The following is a 16,517-nucleotide window of genomic DNA, read 5'->3' on the forward strand; positions in this document are numbered from 1 at the left end:
GAAAACACGTAAGATTCACGTGTCTGTCTTATGTTTCTTACAGGTGAGCACATTGGATTGGGTGCAAGCAGAAAAAACCTATCACCTCTGTGAGGTTCTGTTTAAGGTTCACAAGGTAAGTTTAAGCATCCTTTGCACACCAGATGTGTCCATGGTAACAGCCGTCCCTTTGTGCTTGAAAAGGGAGAGAGAGATTTACCTGTGTCAAAACAGTCAGATGACATGAGCATGTACAGGCTCGTCCCGCCATCACTCATCAAAACTCCGCAAAGAGTGGCAGAGAGGCGCTCTCAAGTCTTCATTTTATGTAGGCTCCGCATTGTTTCATTCTGGCCTTTTTATGTTTACGACTTGTTTGTATGGCTTTCCATACACCTAAGAGTGGAGAAGGAAATGGCAACCCACTCCAGGATTCTTTCCTGGAGAACCCCATGGACAGAGGAGCCTGGCGGGCTGCAGTCCCTGGGGCCGCACTGAGCGACTAAACCACCCCCACCGTACACTTAAGAGAGCTTCCAGGGGGCGCTAGTGTCACAGGACCCGCCTGCTAGTGCAGGAGACGGAAGAGACGCAGGTTCGATCCCCGGGTCGGGAAGATCCCCTGGAGGAGGCATGACAACCCACCCCAGTGTTCCTGCCTGGAGAACCCCATGGACAGAGGAGCCTGGCGGGCTACCATCCATGGATCTCAAAGAGTTGGACATGACTGAAGTGACTTAGCACAACATACATCTAAGACATGTATTTGGTATTGGAATGTCTCCAAAACCATCATATTTTATATGTGAGCTTCATTAATAAACTATAGAGCCTCTTCTATTTTATCCAGCATATTTTTTCAGAAAGATTGAGAAAATGTTTAATCAGTAAATATGCTGTGAAGTAACTGAAATCAGGCAGTTAGCCAAGAGGATGATTACAGCAAAAGTGTTAAACTCAATTCAGGGCAAATAATAGCAACAACAATAATAAATGCACAGCATTTGACATTTTTAAAAAGGAGACTGAAAGTTGTGGATGTCCTATTAGAAGTCTTTAAATAGTGATCTTACAAAATCTCCCACTTTCTCTTGTGACTTTAATCCTTGATGTTGAACATATGAATTTAAAATTATGATATTTAATTCACCTTTCAAAAATTGAGATAAATGATTATTTTAAGAACTAGTACTTTATAATTTTTTAATGGTTTATTTTCATAATCATTCAAAGTATAGTCGTTAATATATAGTCCAGAAATCAAATTTTGTGGTTGTGGTGGTGTGTTTCTGCAACACTTTCTCCTCTCCATAAATTCCTTTTTCTAGTTCTTAAAGTTATGTGTCTGTATTTCACACTCACCATGAAAGAGATGAGAAAATTGAATCAATCAGACTTGATTGCAGTTGTGACTGAAATTATAAACAGCCCCCACATAGTGGGTAGTGAAAGCACTGCTCAGCAGTGAGGCACCTCCTGTGTGAATATCCCCTCCCCGCATGAGAATATCCCGTCTGCATTTCTCAGTGCAACTAGTTACTCACCTGTTTGGCAAAGGCCCTTGATACCGGGGTCTTCCCTTTGTGAGCACCGGTCCTGGAGCTCTGCTGGGTGCTCCGTCTCCCTCCTGAGTTAGTCCTGCCCCCACACCCCCCAGGAGGGAATCCTCATCGTGTTCGTCTGAGGCTGAGGCTCTGAAGCACAGACTAGGGAGTAACTTCCAGAAGCCGCTCTGGAGGCGGGGGGGCCCAGGCTCCCTTGGCCTGAAGCGTAGCGGAATCCTGTTTTACTTTCCATACACGATTCTTTCTTCCCTCTGCAGATGGAAGCATACGCACTAACCCTCACGTCACTTTTTGCTCTGCAGTGTAACTTGCGGATCTTCAATATACACAAAGAGGTGATCCCTCTTTAATACCACTGACTAGTATTTAATTCCATGAATATATCATACTTTATTTCACCAAGCCCTTATCAAGGGATATTTAATTTGTTCCCTTTTCTGAAATTACAAACAATGTAATAAATCATTTTATATGTGTGCAAGTATAACCAAGAAAAATGTATAGAGGCTGAATTTCTGGGGCAAAGAATGTGGACTATTTGCATTCTGATAACCAACAAGGACATATTGGGTAGCAGAGGGAACTCTGCTTCATAATCTATAACAACCTGAATGGGAAAATGATCTGAAAGATAATAGATACATGTATAAATCAACCTTGAATGTTCATTGGAAGGACTGGTGCTGAAACTGAAGCTCCAATACTTTGGCCACCTGATGGGAAGAGCTAACTCATTGAGAAAGACCCTGATGCTGGGAAAGACTGAAGCTAAAAGGAGAAAGGGGAGGCAAGGGATGAGGTGGTTAGGTAGCATAGCCAGCTCAGTAGACATGAATTTGAGCAAACTCCAGGAAATAGTGGAGGACAGGGAAGCCTGGAGTGCTGCAGTCCATGAGGTCACAAAGAGTCAGACACAACTTTGCAACTGAGCGCCCACACACTTATGTATAACTGCATCACTTTGCTGTGTGCCTGAAACTAATACAGCATTGTAAATCACCCTTGTGTGTGGTGTATGTCTGTGTGTGTGGTGTGTGTGTGGTGTGTGTGTGTGTGTGTATCTGTGTGTGTGTGTGGTGTGTGTGTGTGTGTGTGTGGTGTGTGTGGTGTGTGTGTGTGTGTGTGTGTGGTGTGTGTCTGTGTGGTGTGTGTGTGGAGTGTGTGTGTGTTTTTGGTGTGTGTGTGTGTCTGTGTGGTGTGTGTGTGGAGTGTGTGTGTGTTTTTGGTGTGTGTGTGTGTCTGTGTGTCTGTGTGTGTGTGTGTCTGTGTGTCTGTGTGTGTGGAGTGTGTGTGTGTGTGTGTGTGTGTGGTGTGTGTATGGGGTGTCTATGTGTGTGGTGTGTGTATCTGTGTGTGTGAGTGGTGTGTGTCTGTGTGTGTCTGTGCGTGTGTGTGGTGTGTATCTGTGTGTGTCTGTGTGTGTGTGTGTGGTGTGTGTGGTGTGTGTGTGGAGTGTGTGTGTGTTTTTGGTGTGTGTGTGTCTGTGTGTCTGTGTGTGTGGAGTGTGTGTGTGTGTGGTGTGTGTATGGGGTGTGTGTGTGTATCTGTGTGTCTGTGTGTGTGGAGTGTGTGTGTGTGTGTGTGTGCCTTCTCAGTGTACCTGACTGTCTTGTGACCGCGTGGACTGTAGCCAGCCAGGCTCCTCTGTCCATGGAATTTCCAGGCAAAAGTACTGGAGTGGGCTGCCATTTCCTCCTCCAGCGGGTCTTCCCAACCCAGGGATGGAACCCACATCTCCTCCATTAGCAGGGGAATTCTTTACCACTGAGCCTATTCTTTACCACCTTTACCACTGAAGCCCTAAATCAACCTTACTCCAATAATAAAACATTTTTAAACAGAAATAAGAAAAGAAATGCAAGTGAAAATCATGAAGTGATATGTTTGCCGCCTAGAGTGTCAAAGATGGGAAGGTTGGTACCGGTGGGAGGAGGGATCTATCAAAATGTGAGCAGCCCTTCGCCCTGGAAATCCCACCTGTGAGTGCTGGTTTGTCTCACTTGTCGGCAGCACTGGCCTTGCAGGAAGCGCTCTAGCTTCCCTCTGGGACCTGTTCTCCACCTGCCGCTCGCTGGACCCATGTGAATAATGGCAGTGTGACTCCTCAGGTCCCGTTGGAAGAACCGTACCCATCCAAGTTGGACAAGGACGATGTTCAGTGCGGGCAGAGACTGACCTCAGCTCCCCTGGAATAATCGGGGGCCCCTGAGCTGGGTGAGGAGGCGAGCGTGGGCCAGGTGGGCCCCGCCTGCAGCCCCCGACCCCCCACCCCCGACAAAAGGAGAGGACCTCTCTGGTGTCTCCGTGGGTGGAGATAGTTTTGCAGTTTGGTTGGACCCCTCGGAGGGAGAGTCCCACGTGCAGAGCTTGGAGGACAGGGTGACGTCCTGGGCCTTCACCCTCCAGGGGCGTGGGGGGCCCCGTAGAGCTGGTGGCGGCTTTAATAAGATCTCCGTCTCCAAGGGGCAGAGAGAGGACTCAGAAGGCTCTCGAGGGTGGCAGACCCGGGGAGGTGGTGGGCAGTCGGCACGGGGCCACGGCAGCTGTTGAGGCCGTGGGAAAGGAGTGGGGGCCCAGTTACTCAATCTCCACAGCAGCTTGGGGACCTTAGGTTTGAAAGTCGCTCCCAGTCTTTGGTCATAATGAGACACTGCAGTTCAGGAGAACTGAGCCTGTGGTCTCCAAAAGGGCCCCGGGAGATACCTGGGGCGAAGCTGTGCATGTCAGTAACCTCACTCATTTCTCAGCATCAGTGTCTCAGCATTCTTTGTGGGGCTCAACAGATTTAGTTTCAGGAAGTAGTCACATCTGCGAAACCCTTAAGCATCCTTCCCAGGGATTTCTTGGGTTGGGCAAAGGCTGTTTTTAATGCTTCTCTTTGTTCTTGCACATAGAGCCGAGGCTTGTCCATTCAGATGAAGACTCACACGCACTTGACTGCTCCATCAGACGAACTCAGGCGTAGGAACTGAGTCTACACGAGAAAGCCACAGGCGTCAGATAGCTGCGCCCGTGGAGATACACAGTGGTGCTTTTAAATCAGTGAAAGTCGGATGAGTCGTTCAAAAACCACTGAGAAATAAAGTTTCAATGTGATCGCGCATTTTACGTACTCCATTAAAACCACATTACACACTTACAGAATTATGTGTACAAAGAGGTATGAAAGAAAGAAAGAAAGTGAAGTCGCTCAGTTGTATCCAACTGTTTGCCACCCATGGACTGTATGTAGCCTACCAGGCTCCTCCATCCACGGAATTTTTCAGGCAAGAATGCTGGAGTGGGTTGCCATTTCCTTCTCCAGGGGATCTTCCCCACCCAGGGATCGAACCTGGGTCTCCCTCATCGCAGGCAGACGCTTTACCCTCTGAGCCACCAGTGATCTGGAATCTGGATACATTGCCTGGAGGGACTATAAAGACAAAGGATGACAAAAGGCAGTCATAATGGAATTATCTGTCTTTTAAATTTCCTATATTGCTGCTATCATATTTTCAAATAAGTAGAAGCAGGAAAGACCCAGGTAATTTTTTTAAGGCGGTCAGACATATTTCACTTTACATGATGAATGTACTAATTTTCCAGATTATCTTCAAATTGGGATCACAGATTAATTTTTCTTTCGACAATTGTTTGGTATTTTTCACTTTTAAACAATCCAAACAAGGGCGTTGCACAAATGCAACATCCAACTAAAACAATAAAATGACCGTAGCACAAATAGAAGTGCTGGAGAGACAGAAGACAGTGGCGTTGGTGCCATAGCGACCCCACAGACTGTCGTCCACCAGGCTTCTCCGTCCATGGGATTTCCCAGGCGAGACTGGAGTGGGTTGCCATTTCCTTCTCTAGTCAGGTAATTTTTTAAAACAGTCTTTGCGTTTTGTTTTCCGAAGAGTGAACATTAGGTGGTCTCTCTTCACAGGGTCTGGGGCAGGGGGCGCCTCGGGGTGGGTGGATGGAAGCATGATGCTGGCTTGTGTGGTCGCTGATGCACTCAGGAGCCTGTTCCCTGCATGTTAGACGTGCAAGCTCAGTCTGTGCCCCCTCAACCCTGCCTGACGGCCGGCGTGCTTGGTGTAAGCAGAACGTGAGCCGCGTGGTGAGGATGCAGGAGCCGCAGCCTCATTCCCGACGTCGCTTAATGAGCCCAAGACTTGCGGTTCAAGTGGGAGACTCAGGGAGAAGTAAAATCTCAAGGTCAACAGCTGACAGTTGGCCGGGAAGGTCCCAAGTGCTGTCTGTCTGGCCCCAAAGCCTGTTTTTATTCTATTGAAATGCACAGCCCCCTAAATCACACCCAGCGTAGGAAAGAACACGGCCGCAGTTTCCCCCACACAAACACTCGCTGGGAGTCCTTCCTTCTTTGGTGGGCAGTCCTGACACTCAAGGTTGGTAGCCGTGGACAGTTTCTGAGAAGTCAGGTCCGTGACCGAAGGCTTGCTCTTCTTGGCTCACAACCTGATATCCTATTTCCTGTGTGGTTTCTGGGCGTCCCCATCTGAGGTCACGGCCGGGGGCGCAGCTGGGGAGCCTCATTGAATTCAGCATTTGCTGGCTTGGGGATAAACTTCAGCATAAACACTTCATAACTTTCATCTTTGTCCTGGAAGCTAAACGTAGAAACAGACTGTGGTCGCTGATAATGCGGGTGAAAGGCGCTTCCAGCGTGTAGGGAGTGGGACACAGCTGACGCACGGAAGTTACCTTACAGGCTCGTCTCTGCCGCAGCGGTGTCGGGGGGCTTCTGCTGCAGGGGGTCCCCGTGGAGCACGTCCCGGGTGGGTCCTGGGGGCCATCCCCCTCTAACCGGCGTCACCCCCATCCATTTCAGCTCTGGCTCCCAGACGACTGCTGCGTGCAAGCCAGCCTCTCCCTGGGACTCCAGGATCCCGACGGCGGGGACCACGGGCCCTTCTGCTTCAGTGTCCTCGTGGGCCACGGCGGGGGCCACGTGTTCAGTGTGGAGCTGGGCAACGAGCTGGCTGCTTGGGAGCTGTCCTTCCAGAGAGCCACCTTCCGAGCCGTGCAGAGGACAGGGGTAAGCGGCCCGCTCGTCTCTGAGCGACCTGAATCAGAGCGGACGTGGCGGTCGTTCCGGGAAGCACGCATCTGCAGAAGCCGGGAGGACTCTGCCCAGGGCCCCGGGCCCAGCGCGTCGGGAGCCGCTGTGGAAGGTCATGGAGGGAAGCGAGGTGGGGAGTTTTCATCTCGTTCAACCCAGCGTTTCTGTCCAGTGTGAGGTAGGGGCCTGGATGCCAGCCAAGGGAAGCCCCCCACTGAGGGCACGGCTGGGTCCCTGGAGTCTGCTCATCACCCAGGTTTACTGAGACGTCACTGGACGCTTGGCATTTCTTCAGGCACTTGATGGCCCTTCCTCAAACTCACTGACCCAGTGAGGAGCATAACACAGCTCGAATATTTGGGTTGTTTCTCCCTCCTCGGTACAGAAGGTAAATCCCACAGATCGAGCTGTGTGTGGATGGAGCAGTCCCCTCCTGAGACCTTATGATGTGAAAAATAATAACCTTGAAGTTGTCCCAGAGCTCTCTTAAGCTGTCCTCATTTTAAAATTCTTCTTTTCTGTTCGGCGTGGGTGATTCCCACTGCTCTGTCGTCCAGTGTCCTGCTCTGCTCCTGTGTATCATCTAGTCTACTCTTGATTCCTCCTAGTGCATTTCTAATTTTTCAGCGCTCTTTGATTCATCTTTTTATTTTCTGACTCTGTTAGACTTCTTACTGTGTTCATTCTCCTCCCCAAGTTCTCTCAGCATCTTTCGGGTCATTACCTTGAACTCTGTTAGGTAGATTTCTTATCTGCACTTTGCTTGGTTCTTCTTGGGTTCATTGTACCCCGTCACTGGGGAAACGTTCCTTCGTTCCCTCATTCGCCTACTTCTCTGTGTCTGTGTGTCCCAGGTGAGCCGGGTACTTTTCCCAATCTTGGAGACGTCCCGAGGCTCCAGCAGCACCCAGCCCCCTGGACGCCGGAGCTGTGCGCTCCAGCGGGGCCCCATGCGCGCGTATGGGTGCCTTTGTGCAGACAGGGCTGACTGCGGTGGGCACACTGCTGGACTGCTGGTCCCTGCCCCCGGGAGCATCGTCTTCCAGGAGCTGTTTCCCCACAAGGGCAGAAGCTTGCCTGGGGAAACTTACCTTATCTTTTCATAGGGAGCGTCCTCCTCAGCAAGTTGGCTAAAGTATCCCTCGGTGTTGACCCAATTCCCCAAAGGTGTTATGTAAGGACACAGGAAATGTAGCCCGGAACTGTCGCGACTGGAGGAACTGTCTCCTGAAACAGAACAGGGGGAAGGCACAGTCCCCCCAGGGGCTGGGGGGCTCACCCTTGGCTCCTGCCTCATGGGTCTGGCACGCCTGGCATCACCACCACTGTGCCAGGATCCGTGCGCTTAGCTGAGAATTTGACAGAATAGCAGCCACGGGAGCACCGACCGTGCCTCTGGTGCTCACACTCAGCCGGCACTGCTAGGAGCTGTGTGCACCGATCGCCTGATCCTCAAAAACCCCGAGCCTGTCAGGGTCACCCCGCCCGCCCACACAGCAGTCTCCCTCCCGCAGCCCCGGGCGCGGAGCTTGGTGGAGTCTCTGCTGCTTCTGTCCTTTGCTCTTGTTCTGGGTCAGACCCCTCGGAACGTCTCCCGAGAGCAGCTGGGTCTCGTGTCTGGGGACGCACTTGCAGGCTGGCCTGTCCCAAGGCAGCTTGTAGGAGCAAAGTGTGCACGCTTATTCGTGTGATGGGGATACTGCTGGGTGGCATCACAGGGAGTTGTGATCTGGGGTTAGCGTGTTTCTGGAGGACGCCGTCGGGCTCCGCTCTGCTGAGACCAGCACCTCTGCTGACTCTGCGCCTGCTGGTGGGCCAGCTCGGGAGGCGCTGCGTGAGAGCCGTGGCCCAGGGACCTCCGTGCGCTTTGGTTTTCTAAAAGCAGGTTCTGATGGGGAAGAATAGTGTAAGTAAGTGTAAGTGTCCATCGCTCAGCGGTGCCCGACTCTTGGCGACCCCACGGACTGCAGCCCACCAGGCTCCTCTGTCCCTGAGATTTTCCAGGCAAGGATACTGGAGTGGGCTACCATTTCCTCCTCCAGAGGATATTGTAGCTACCCAATTAAGATTAAGCACCATTTTAAAAAGATGTTTTCTCACAATCGATCCTTTTTTCTAGTCCAAAACGTACCCATGCAGCTGGCAAGGAGCCACGCTGTGCTTCACGGTGGACTTTGCTCTCGGCTTCACCTGTTTCGACAGCAAGACCAAGGTAGGTGCCGCGCAGGCAGGGGCGGTGCGGGTGGGCGGAGCGTGCATTACATTTCAGGGCTGGCGCGCCCGTCCGCGTCTGCGCACCACCGCCCTAACAGCCGTGTCCTCTGCGCCGGCTCCTTCGTGGTGACCCGCTCTCGGAGAGCTCAGGATCCCAGCACCTTACAGGTCCAGAGCCGGGCGGGGCTGATGAGCGATTCAGTGTGGTCTTAACGTCCGTGCCCAACAAATAGCAAGGACTTCTCTTTAAGGACCGTCGTGGAGCCTTTAAATGATAAGCGGGGAGTTTTGCATGGTCTTGTCTGTACTGTTTTAGCAGTCATTTATGATTCTATGTAGGCTATAATGCTGTAGGTGGTAGAAAGTTACCACTGCTGAGCTTTTCCTCTTCATAGTTGAATCTGACCCAACACCAAGTAACGTTCTCAGAGCAGTTTGGGTCTTGCTTATTTTGTGGAAAATCTGGCAAAACCACGGTATCGGGTTCCTCCGTCTCCTCTGGACACAGGCCCTTACGGTCACAGGTTCCTGGTAGGACAGCTGGGTGTGGGCAGATTTAAAAGTGAGTGAGATTTGGACTGTTTTCATGAAATCTTAGAGGCTGAAATCACAGCCGTCTTTCGCAGCCCTCTGAGGACAAGGCCAGGCGGGAGGTGGGAGCTGCCTGGGAGGGGGTGCCTGAGAGCTGCCCCCCGAATCTCATCACTGCCCCGGCCCTCCTGGCTGGGCGATGTGCTGGGGGTGGGAGCTGCCTGGGAGGGGGCGCCTGAGTGCTCCCCCCGATCTCATCACTGCCCTGGGCCCTCCTGGCCGAGCTGCTGATGCTGTGGCTGGTTTCTCTGGCTCATCGCAACGGACCAGCAGCCCTTCCAGAACCTGCTACCGTAGCAGTGATGGAAGAGATTTCTGAATGTCCTCGCTGGGTGGGTCCAGTGATTCCCACCCGAAAGGGCCTTGGTGCCCAAGTTGGGGGGCAGGGGAGCCTGGACCCCACTTCCCCATCATGGAAATGGACGTGCTGGAGTCGCTGTCCCCTGAGACCCCTGGGGTCCCGAGTTCCCCAGCATCGAGGAGGAGCATACATGGTGGCACTCGGCTATGAGATGCAGAGACCATTTGGCTACAAGATCCAACACGAAAGGAAGGTGCGCAAGGGCCTCAAGGCCGGTGCAGCGTGAACAGACGGCCAAGGGCAGAGGGAACAAGAGCGCCTTTGCAGTCCTCCCCAGCTCCCAGCCTCTCGGCCTTTGTGATCCTCAGAGAAAAATATGCTCATTATTTCAAAATAACTGCCTTTAATACAGTGCAGCTTATAGCTTGCTGAAAAATTACTGTTCTCTATTCAGGTTTTTTCTGGGAAGGTAAAGATTTGTTATCATAAAGGGCCTATAATTAAAGACTACCTTCTTTAAAGGCTTTCCTCATAGCTCAGTTGGTAAAGAATCTGCCTGCAATGCAGGAGACCCTGGTTCAATTCCTGGGTCAGAGAGATCCACTAAAGAGACAGGCTATCCACTCCAGTATTCTTGGGCTTCCTTGGTGGCTCAGCTGGTAAAGAATCCGCCTGCAGTGTGGGAGAACTGGGTTCAATCTCTGGGTTGGGAAGATACCCTGGAGAAGTGAAAGGCTACCCACTCCAGTATTCTAGCCTAGAGAATTCCAGGGACTGTATATAGTCCATGGGGTCACAAAGAGTTGGACACAACTGATTGACTTTTACTTACCTTTTATAAAAGAAAGTCATGAAGTCTTTATTTGCAACAGCCTTTTTTTTCCCATTAAAAGAGTAAGCATTTATAGAATACACATCATCTCTATAGTACCTTAGCTAATAGTAAGCAGTCTTTGCAATAGTATTCAAAGGTAATATCATCCATATTATTCAGCAGGGTTCAAGAGAAGCCAGCACTGAGTGACTTGAACTTCGTCTTGTTGGAGGGGTGACCCAGCAGGCATCAGTGTACACGGGTGACCCAGCAGGCATCAGTGGCATGGGTGACCGAGCAGGCATCAGTGTACATGGGTGACCCAGCAGGCATCAGTGGCATGGGTGACCGAGCAGGCATCAGTGACATGGGTGACCCAGCAGGCATCAGTGTACACGGGTGACCCAGCAGGCATCAGTGTACACGGGTGACCCAGCAGGCATCAGTGGCATGGGTGACCCAGCAGGCATCAGTGTACACGGGTGACCCAGCAGGCATCAGTGGCATGGGTGACCAAGCAGGCATCATTGTACACGGGGACCCAGCAGGCATCAGTGTACACGGGTGACCCAGCAGGCTTCAGTGTACACGGGTGACCCAGCAGGCATCAGTGTACACGGGTGACCCAGCAGGCGTCAGTGTACACGGGTGACCCAGCAGGCGTCAGTGTACACGGGTGACCCAGCAGGCATCAGTGGCATGGGTGACCCAGCAGGCGTCAGTGTACACGGGGACCCAGCAGGCATCAGTGTACACGGGTGACCCAGCAGGCATCAGTGTACACGGGTGACCCAGCAGGCATCAGTGTACATGGGTGACCCAGCAGGCATCAGTGTACGTGGGTGACCCAGCAGGCATCAGTGTACACAGGTAACCCGGCAGCATCTGCATTTACTGAGGTTATTTAACAGCACTGACTGATGTTAACTGAATGAACGCGCTCCTTTATCTAAAGCACTAAGGACCACCTTCCTTTACAGGGTGTGCTCTGGAGGTTTAAGTTCTCCCAGCTGAAGGGATCTTCCGACGACGGGAAAGCTCGGGTGAAGCTGCTGTTTCAGAGTCTGGACACCAAGCAGATCGAGATGAAGGTAGGGACTCGTCCATGGTGCAACCTCGCCTGAGTGAGCCAGGTGTCCAGGGCTGGACCTGCCATTCTCCTGGCCTGTGGAATCACCAGAATGCAAGTGTGAACCCTCCTCGGAGTCAGCCAGGGTATCATGGGAACTCAGGGTGTGTCTCCTGTTAGAGGCTTTAATATCCTGAAACTGTAGTTATTGAAACCCATTACTTGATTCCATCGAAAAGCACAAGTTTCTTAGTAACTATGAGCAGGAAATCAATGCTTAAACATATAGGAGAAGTCAATATTTAAGGGAAGAGTTGTACAAACTGCATTATGTGATGACTTGTCTGTGATATTGAGGACACACTGCTCTGTAAATTCAAAGGATCTGGACATAACTTACAAGTTATGTGGAGACAGGGGAGGTGCACCCACCCGCATCCAGGTCAGAACCCAGCATCATCCGGCCTGGGGACCCCAGCCTCGGCCACCCTGAGGCTAGGTGGAAGAGACCCGGAGCTGGCTGGGCACTGCACGCTCCCATCTCCACCGCCTCTGGTGCTGGACGCAGGCTGCTGAGGGTGTGCGGGGGACCCCTGCTGCCTCTGCCCGGCAGCACGGGCCTGTCCCACGTTGCCACAGCTGCCCACACGGGGAGCCACTCGGGGAATTTTCTGAACTCTGCCAGTTCATCGTCAGAGCGGCTCGGAGCACAACCCCACCCGGGTCACAGAGCCCTCGAGTGGAAGACCCGCGCCTGACCCCTGGCAGGCCCGTCTCCACCCCACACGTGTGAGCCTTCATATTATGAGAACTGGAAAGTGGTTGTGCCCTGATCTGAGTTCCCTGAGAACAAGACACAGGAAAGTGTTCTGTGCACGGTTATTCCTGCTGAGTGTCACTTTTAATTGTATTTGTTTGGGGCATTTTCAGAGGAAAATTATAGAGCATATTCATTTACTCCAGGTATTCATACATTTATTTAACAGTCATCTCTTGCAAGTATAGCTTTGTTCAGCCTCCACGTTGAATTCTTTGGGAAGGACAGTGGTTAAGGCTTCCTTTGAAATACAGTTTGTATTCACTGTGGACGGTGACTGTAGCCTTGAAATTAAAAGGTGCTTGCTCCTTGGAAGAAAAGCTGTGTCAAACCTAGATATCATATTGAAAAGCAAAGACATCACTTTGTCAACAAATGTCTGTATAATCAAAGCTGTGGTTTTTCCAGTAGTGCTATACAAATATGAGATTTGAACCATAAGAAGGTTGAGTGCCAAAAAATTGGCACTTCTGAACTGTGGTGTTGGAGAAGACTCTTGAGAGTCCCTTGGACTGCAAGGAGATCCAACCAGTCCATCCTAAAGGAGATCAGTCCTGGGTGTTCATTGGAAGGACTGATGCTGAAGCCGAAACTCCAATACTTTGGCCACTTGGTGCGAAGAGCTGACTCATTTGAAAAGACCCTGATGCTGGGAAAGATTGAGGGCAGGAGGAGAAGGGGATGACAGAGGATGAGATGGATGGATGGCATCACCAGCTCGATGGACATGAGTTTGAGTAAACTCCGGGAGTTGGTGATGGACAGGGAGGCCTGGCGTGCTGTGGGGTCACAAAGAGTCAGACAGGGCTGAGCGACTGAATAACAACAGAATGTGAAGTGCTACAGCTGAGTGGGAACCCTTCTCTTAAATGACAGTAGACTTTAGAATCCCCCCTCCGGCGTCGGGCCATTAGATTACACTCAGGGAAAGCGAAGAGCCCAGGACGGCCGCCGCTCATCAGAAGTCTCAGGACAGTTTCTGACAAACATCTGCCTTCTGTGCAGTAAGAGGGGAACATGGGCTCCGTGAAGGAGTGTGATTTCCACCAGAGGAGGTTCACAGAGGCTGCGCAGGCAACGTTCACACTCATGCGTTTATTGAAAGTGTGAGAGACGCGGCGTTCCTGAGAGTGAGGCTCGTGAGAGGAGTGTTTCCTCAAGTTCAGGGACCTCGTTCTTTGTTGTCTGACAGCTCAGTGCAGACCCACCCGGCTTCCTGGGAGTTTTACCTAATTAAGGAAAAGATCAAGGTATTAAAACATTCAGAGGCTGGTAATTAGATCAAGCTGCAGATCATATTTAAACTCAGTATTTCAGCCACAGTGAAATGTTAAAGGAGTTTAATAAAAATCTAGGTCCTTAGGATAAATGAATTGCAGAGGAGACTGCCAGGGTGGCAGGGTTAGAGCAGGGGCTGAACCTGATGCTCATGCAGGGAGCTGCCTGACCTGCAGAAGCAGCAGACACACATACGCCCGCGTATGCACATGCATGCATGTGCATAGATGCATGCAACACAGTGCACGTGTGCACACAGGCACAATATACACAGACACATGCGCACATGCAGAGGGGCACATTTGTGCACATATATTCACACACGTGCAGGTGAAGCCAGATTCCTTCTCCTAAATTGTGACGGTGAGCCCTGCTGTGACATCGGGCAGGGGCCGCCGTGAGCTCCTGCAGGCTTTGTGGAGGCCGAGGACCCAGCATAGATGGACTCAGGGGTTCCACACAGAGCACCTGTGTGCCAACCCATGTTAGTCACCAGAAATTGGGAATTGAACCCATCAGTCAGGATGTCCATGCACAAAACCCCCCAGAAAACCCGCGTGTCCGTGTTGACAGCGGCCTTTCTCGCTTGGTGAGTGTTCGTTCTCGAGTCAGTCGCTAGTGGTCCTGAGAACACAGGACGTGAGTGCTCTGCACTGTGCGGCTCTCATGCTCCGAGTGTGTGAGCGCCTTGCGCTTTTCCGGCAGGAGCTGGAGTTTCAGGATCTGACGGCGGTCCTGCACTGCATCCACTCCTTCATGGCTGCGAGGGTGGCCTCCGTGGACCCCGCGTTCGTGCACAGTCAGAGCATCGCCGGAAGACACGTGTGTAGCAGCTGAGCGGAGCTTCTGTAGAGTGCTGAAAATTAAATTATTTTCTTAAGCAATGACTATTTCCTGCACAATGTTGCCACGTTGTGTGATTTTATAATGATTCTATAGTTGTGATACCAATAAAATATGTCACTAGTTTCCAGAGACGAGTCAGCCTTGTTCACTCTGACGGGGGATGCAGAGCCGTGGTTGAGAACATATTTCAACTCCCCGTTGAAATACTTGCATCACCCACGTTCCTCAGACCGCAAGGAGGCACCAGCAGCTCACGCTGCACCCCACGCAGCTGAAACCCACACTTTATTTTCAGAAAGCATACGAGAGGAAATGCCAGGAGCTCACCACTTTCATTTTCCCCAAGAATGAAAAGTTTTCCTTTGAATTCCATTAATTTATCCCAGGACAGCAAATGTAGTTCCCTGCGCTCTACGTCAGCTACAGGTGGTCACACGAAGCACAAAGTCAGAGAAAGACATGCATCGGATGAGATCGCTTCTATGTGGAATCTTAAAAATGAATCAGATGAACTCAGTTACAGAACAACCGACTCACAGTCACCAGAGGGGAAAGGCTGGCAGGGAGGGATGACTTGGGAGTTTGAGATTCACACACACACTAATATGTGTGCGTGTGCTCAGTCGTGTCCCAACTATTTGCAACCCCATGGACTGTAGCCCGCCAGGCTCCTCTGTCCCCAGGATTCTCCAGGCTAGAACACTAGGGCAGGTTGTCCTTTCTGCCTCCAGGGGATCTTCCTGACCCAGGGATCAAACCCAGTTTCTTGCACTGCAGGCAGATTCTTTACCACTGAGCCCCCTGGGAGGCCCATATCCACACTAAGACACAGATTTCAAAAAGAAAACCGTACAAAGATGCAGTGGTCGCTCACAGCCAACTTGGTTTCACTTGGAAAAGCCTTTTTCTCTCTGTGGCTGAGTCCCTGCTGGACACAGGGCCGTGCACACGGACGCCTGTCTCAGAAGGCCTTTCCGCCACCGTGGCCTCCTTGGACAAGGGGACACCGGGCTGTTGGGCTGCCCTGCAGGCCCACCATGGGGCAGAGGGGACTCCGGCCCCCACGGAAAGCCCAGGGAAGGCAATCAGAAAGAGAGGATTGGTGGAAACACAGAATGGAAACTGTACAGCTCCTACCAGGCTAAGTCCTGGGATAAAACCAACCCAGCATATTTTAAAGGGAAGACTTAATTTCTTGTCCACTTGGGCTAATAAAATTCACTTTTATCATCGAAAATACATCACAAAATACATCGAAAATTGTGAGTTTATTTTATGTACGAGTCTTTTAACACACAAAGTATTGGGTATTTGTCATTAAGTTGAATTAAACGGAATGCACATTTTAACTCACTATTGTTGATTATGAAATAACCCACGTGCATTACAATGGATTAAACAGTCAGAGGGAAGTAAGGACTACATCTTACTCCACCTCTGACCCATGATGCAAGGAACCATGGCCTTGTTACTCCACCACGAGACAGAAAATGGGCCGACGCTCACAGATGAGATGGTGATACTCACTTGGAGAATAACGCTGACATAAACAGGTCTCACAGAGGCCGGAGCAGCCACGTTACGCTGTGTGCTCAGGCCAGGCCCTGCGGTGAGGTGTCCCTGGGGCTGGAAGGACCACAGGGATGCAGGAGGAGGATGCCTGGGAAGCCGGGTGGGGGAGCCCAGGAGGATGAGCCTGTGAGGGAGCTGGGTCCACGGACAGTGGGGACACCCGCTGTGGCTCAGGGTGAGCAGGGGCCGACTGGACGGGGCGGGGTCTGGGGAGAAGGCGGCCATCCCTGTGACAGTTTCATTCAGACCAGCACCAGTGGGGCGCCCAGCTGTTGGCAGGAGCGTGGGCATCTCTGAGCCTCGGATTCCTTGTCTGAAAATAGAAAGGAAGGCGGGGCCTCGTCAGGACGTTTCGGGAGGAACACGCGGTCACACGTGTGCAATGTCACATCCTTCCTCCAGGCGC

General features: G+C 51.4%; 1 protein-coding gene across 4 annotated transcripts in view; it reads left to right on the forward strand.

The window, feature by feature from the left end:
• The window catches only part of SNTG2 (syntrophin gamma 2), a 114,655-nt gene extending 99,994 nt beyond the window's left edge, over window positions 1–14,661 (forward strand). For all 4 annotated transcript variants that reach the window (XM_043870572.1, XM_043870574.1, XM_043870575.1 and 1 more), the window contains 5 exons: window positions 44–115; window positions 6,379–6,585; window positions 8,729–8,821; window positions 11,510–11,620; window positions 14,399–14,661. In XM_043870572.1, the coding sequence (XP_043726507.1) occupies window positions 44–115; window positions 6,379–6,585; window positions 8,729–8,821; window positions 11,510–11,620; window positions 14,399–14,530 (615 nt within the window). In that variant the 3' untranslated portion in view covers window positions 14,531–14,661. The remainder of the gene's footprint in view (window positions 1–43; window positions 116–6,378; window positions 6,586–8,728; window positions 8,822–11,509; window positions 11,621–14,398) is intronic.
• Window positions 14,662–16,517: the final 1,856 nt, after the last annotated feature.

This window comes from Cervus elaphus, chromosome 16 (genome assembly GCF_910594005.1).
Source record: "Cervus elaphus chromosome 16, mCerEla1.1, whole genome shotgun sequence".
Lineage (NCBI taxonomy): Eukaryota > Metazoa > Chordata > Mammalia > Artiodactyla > Cervidae > Cervus > Cervus elaphus.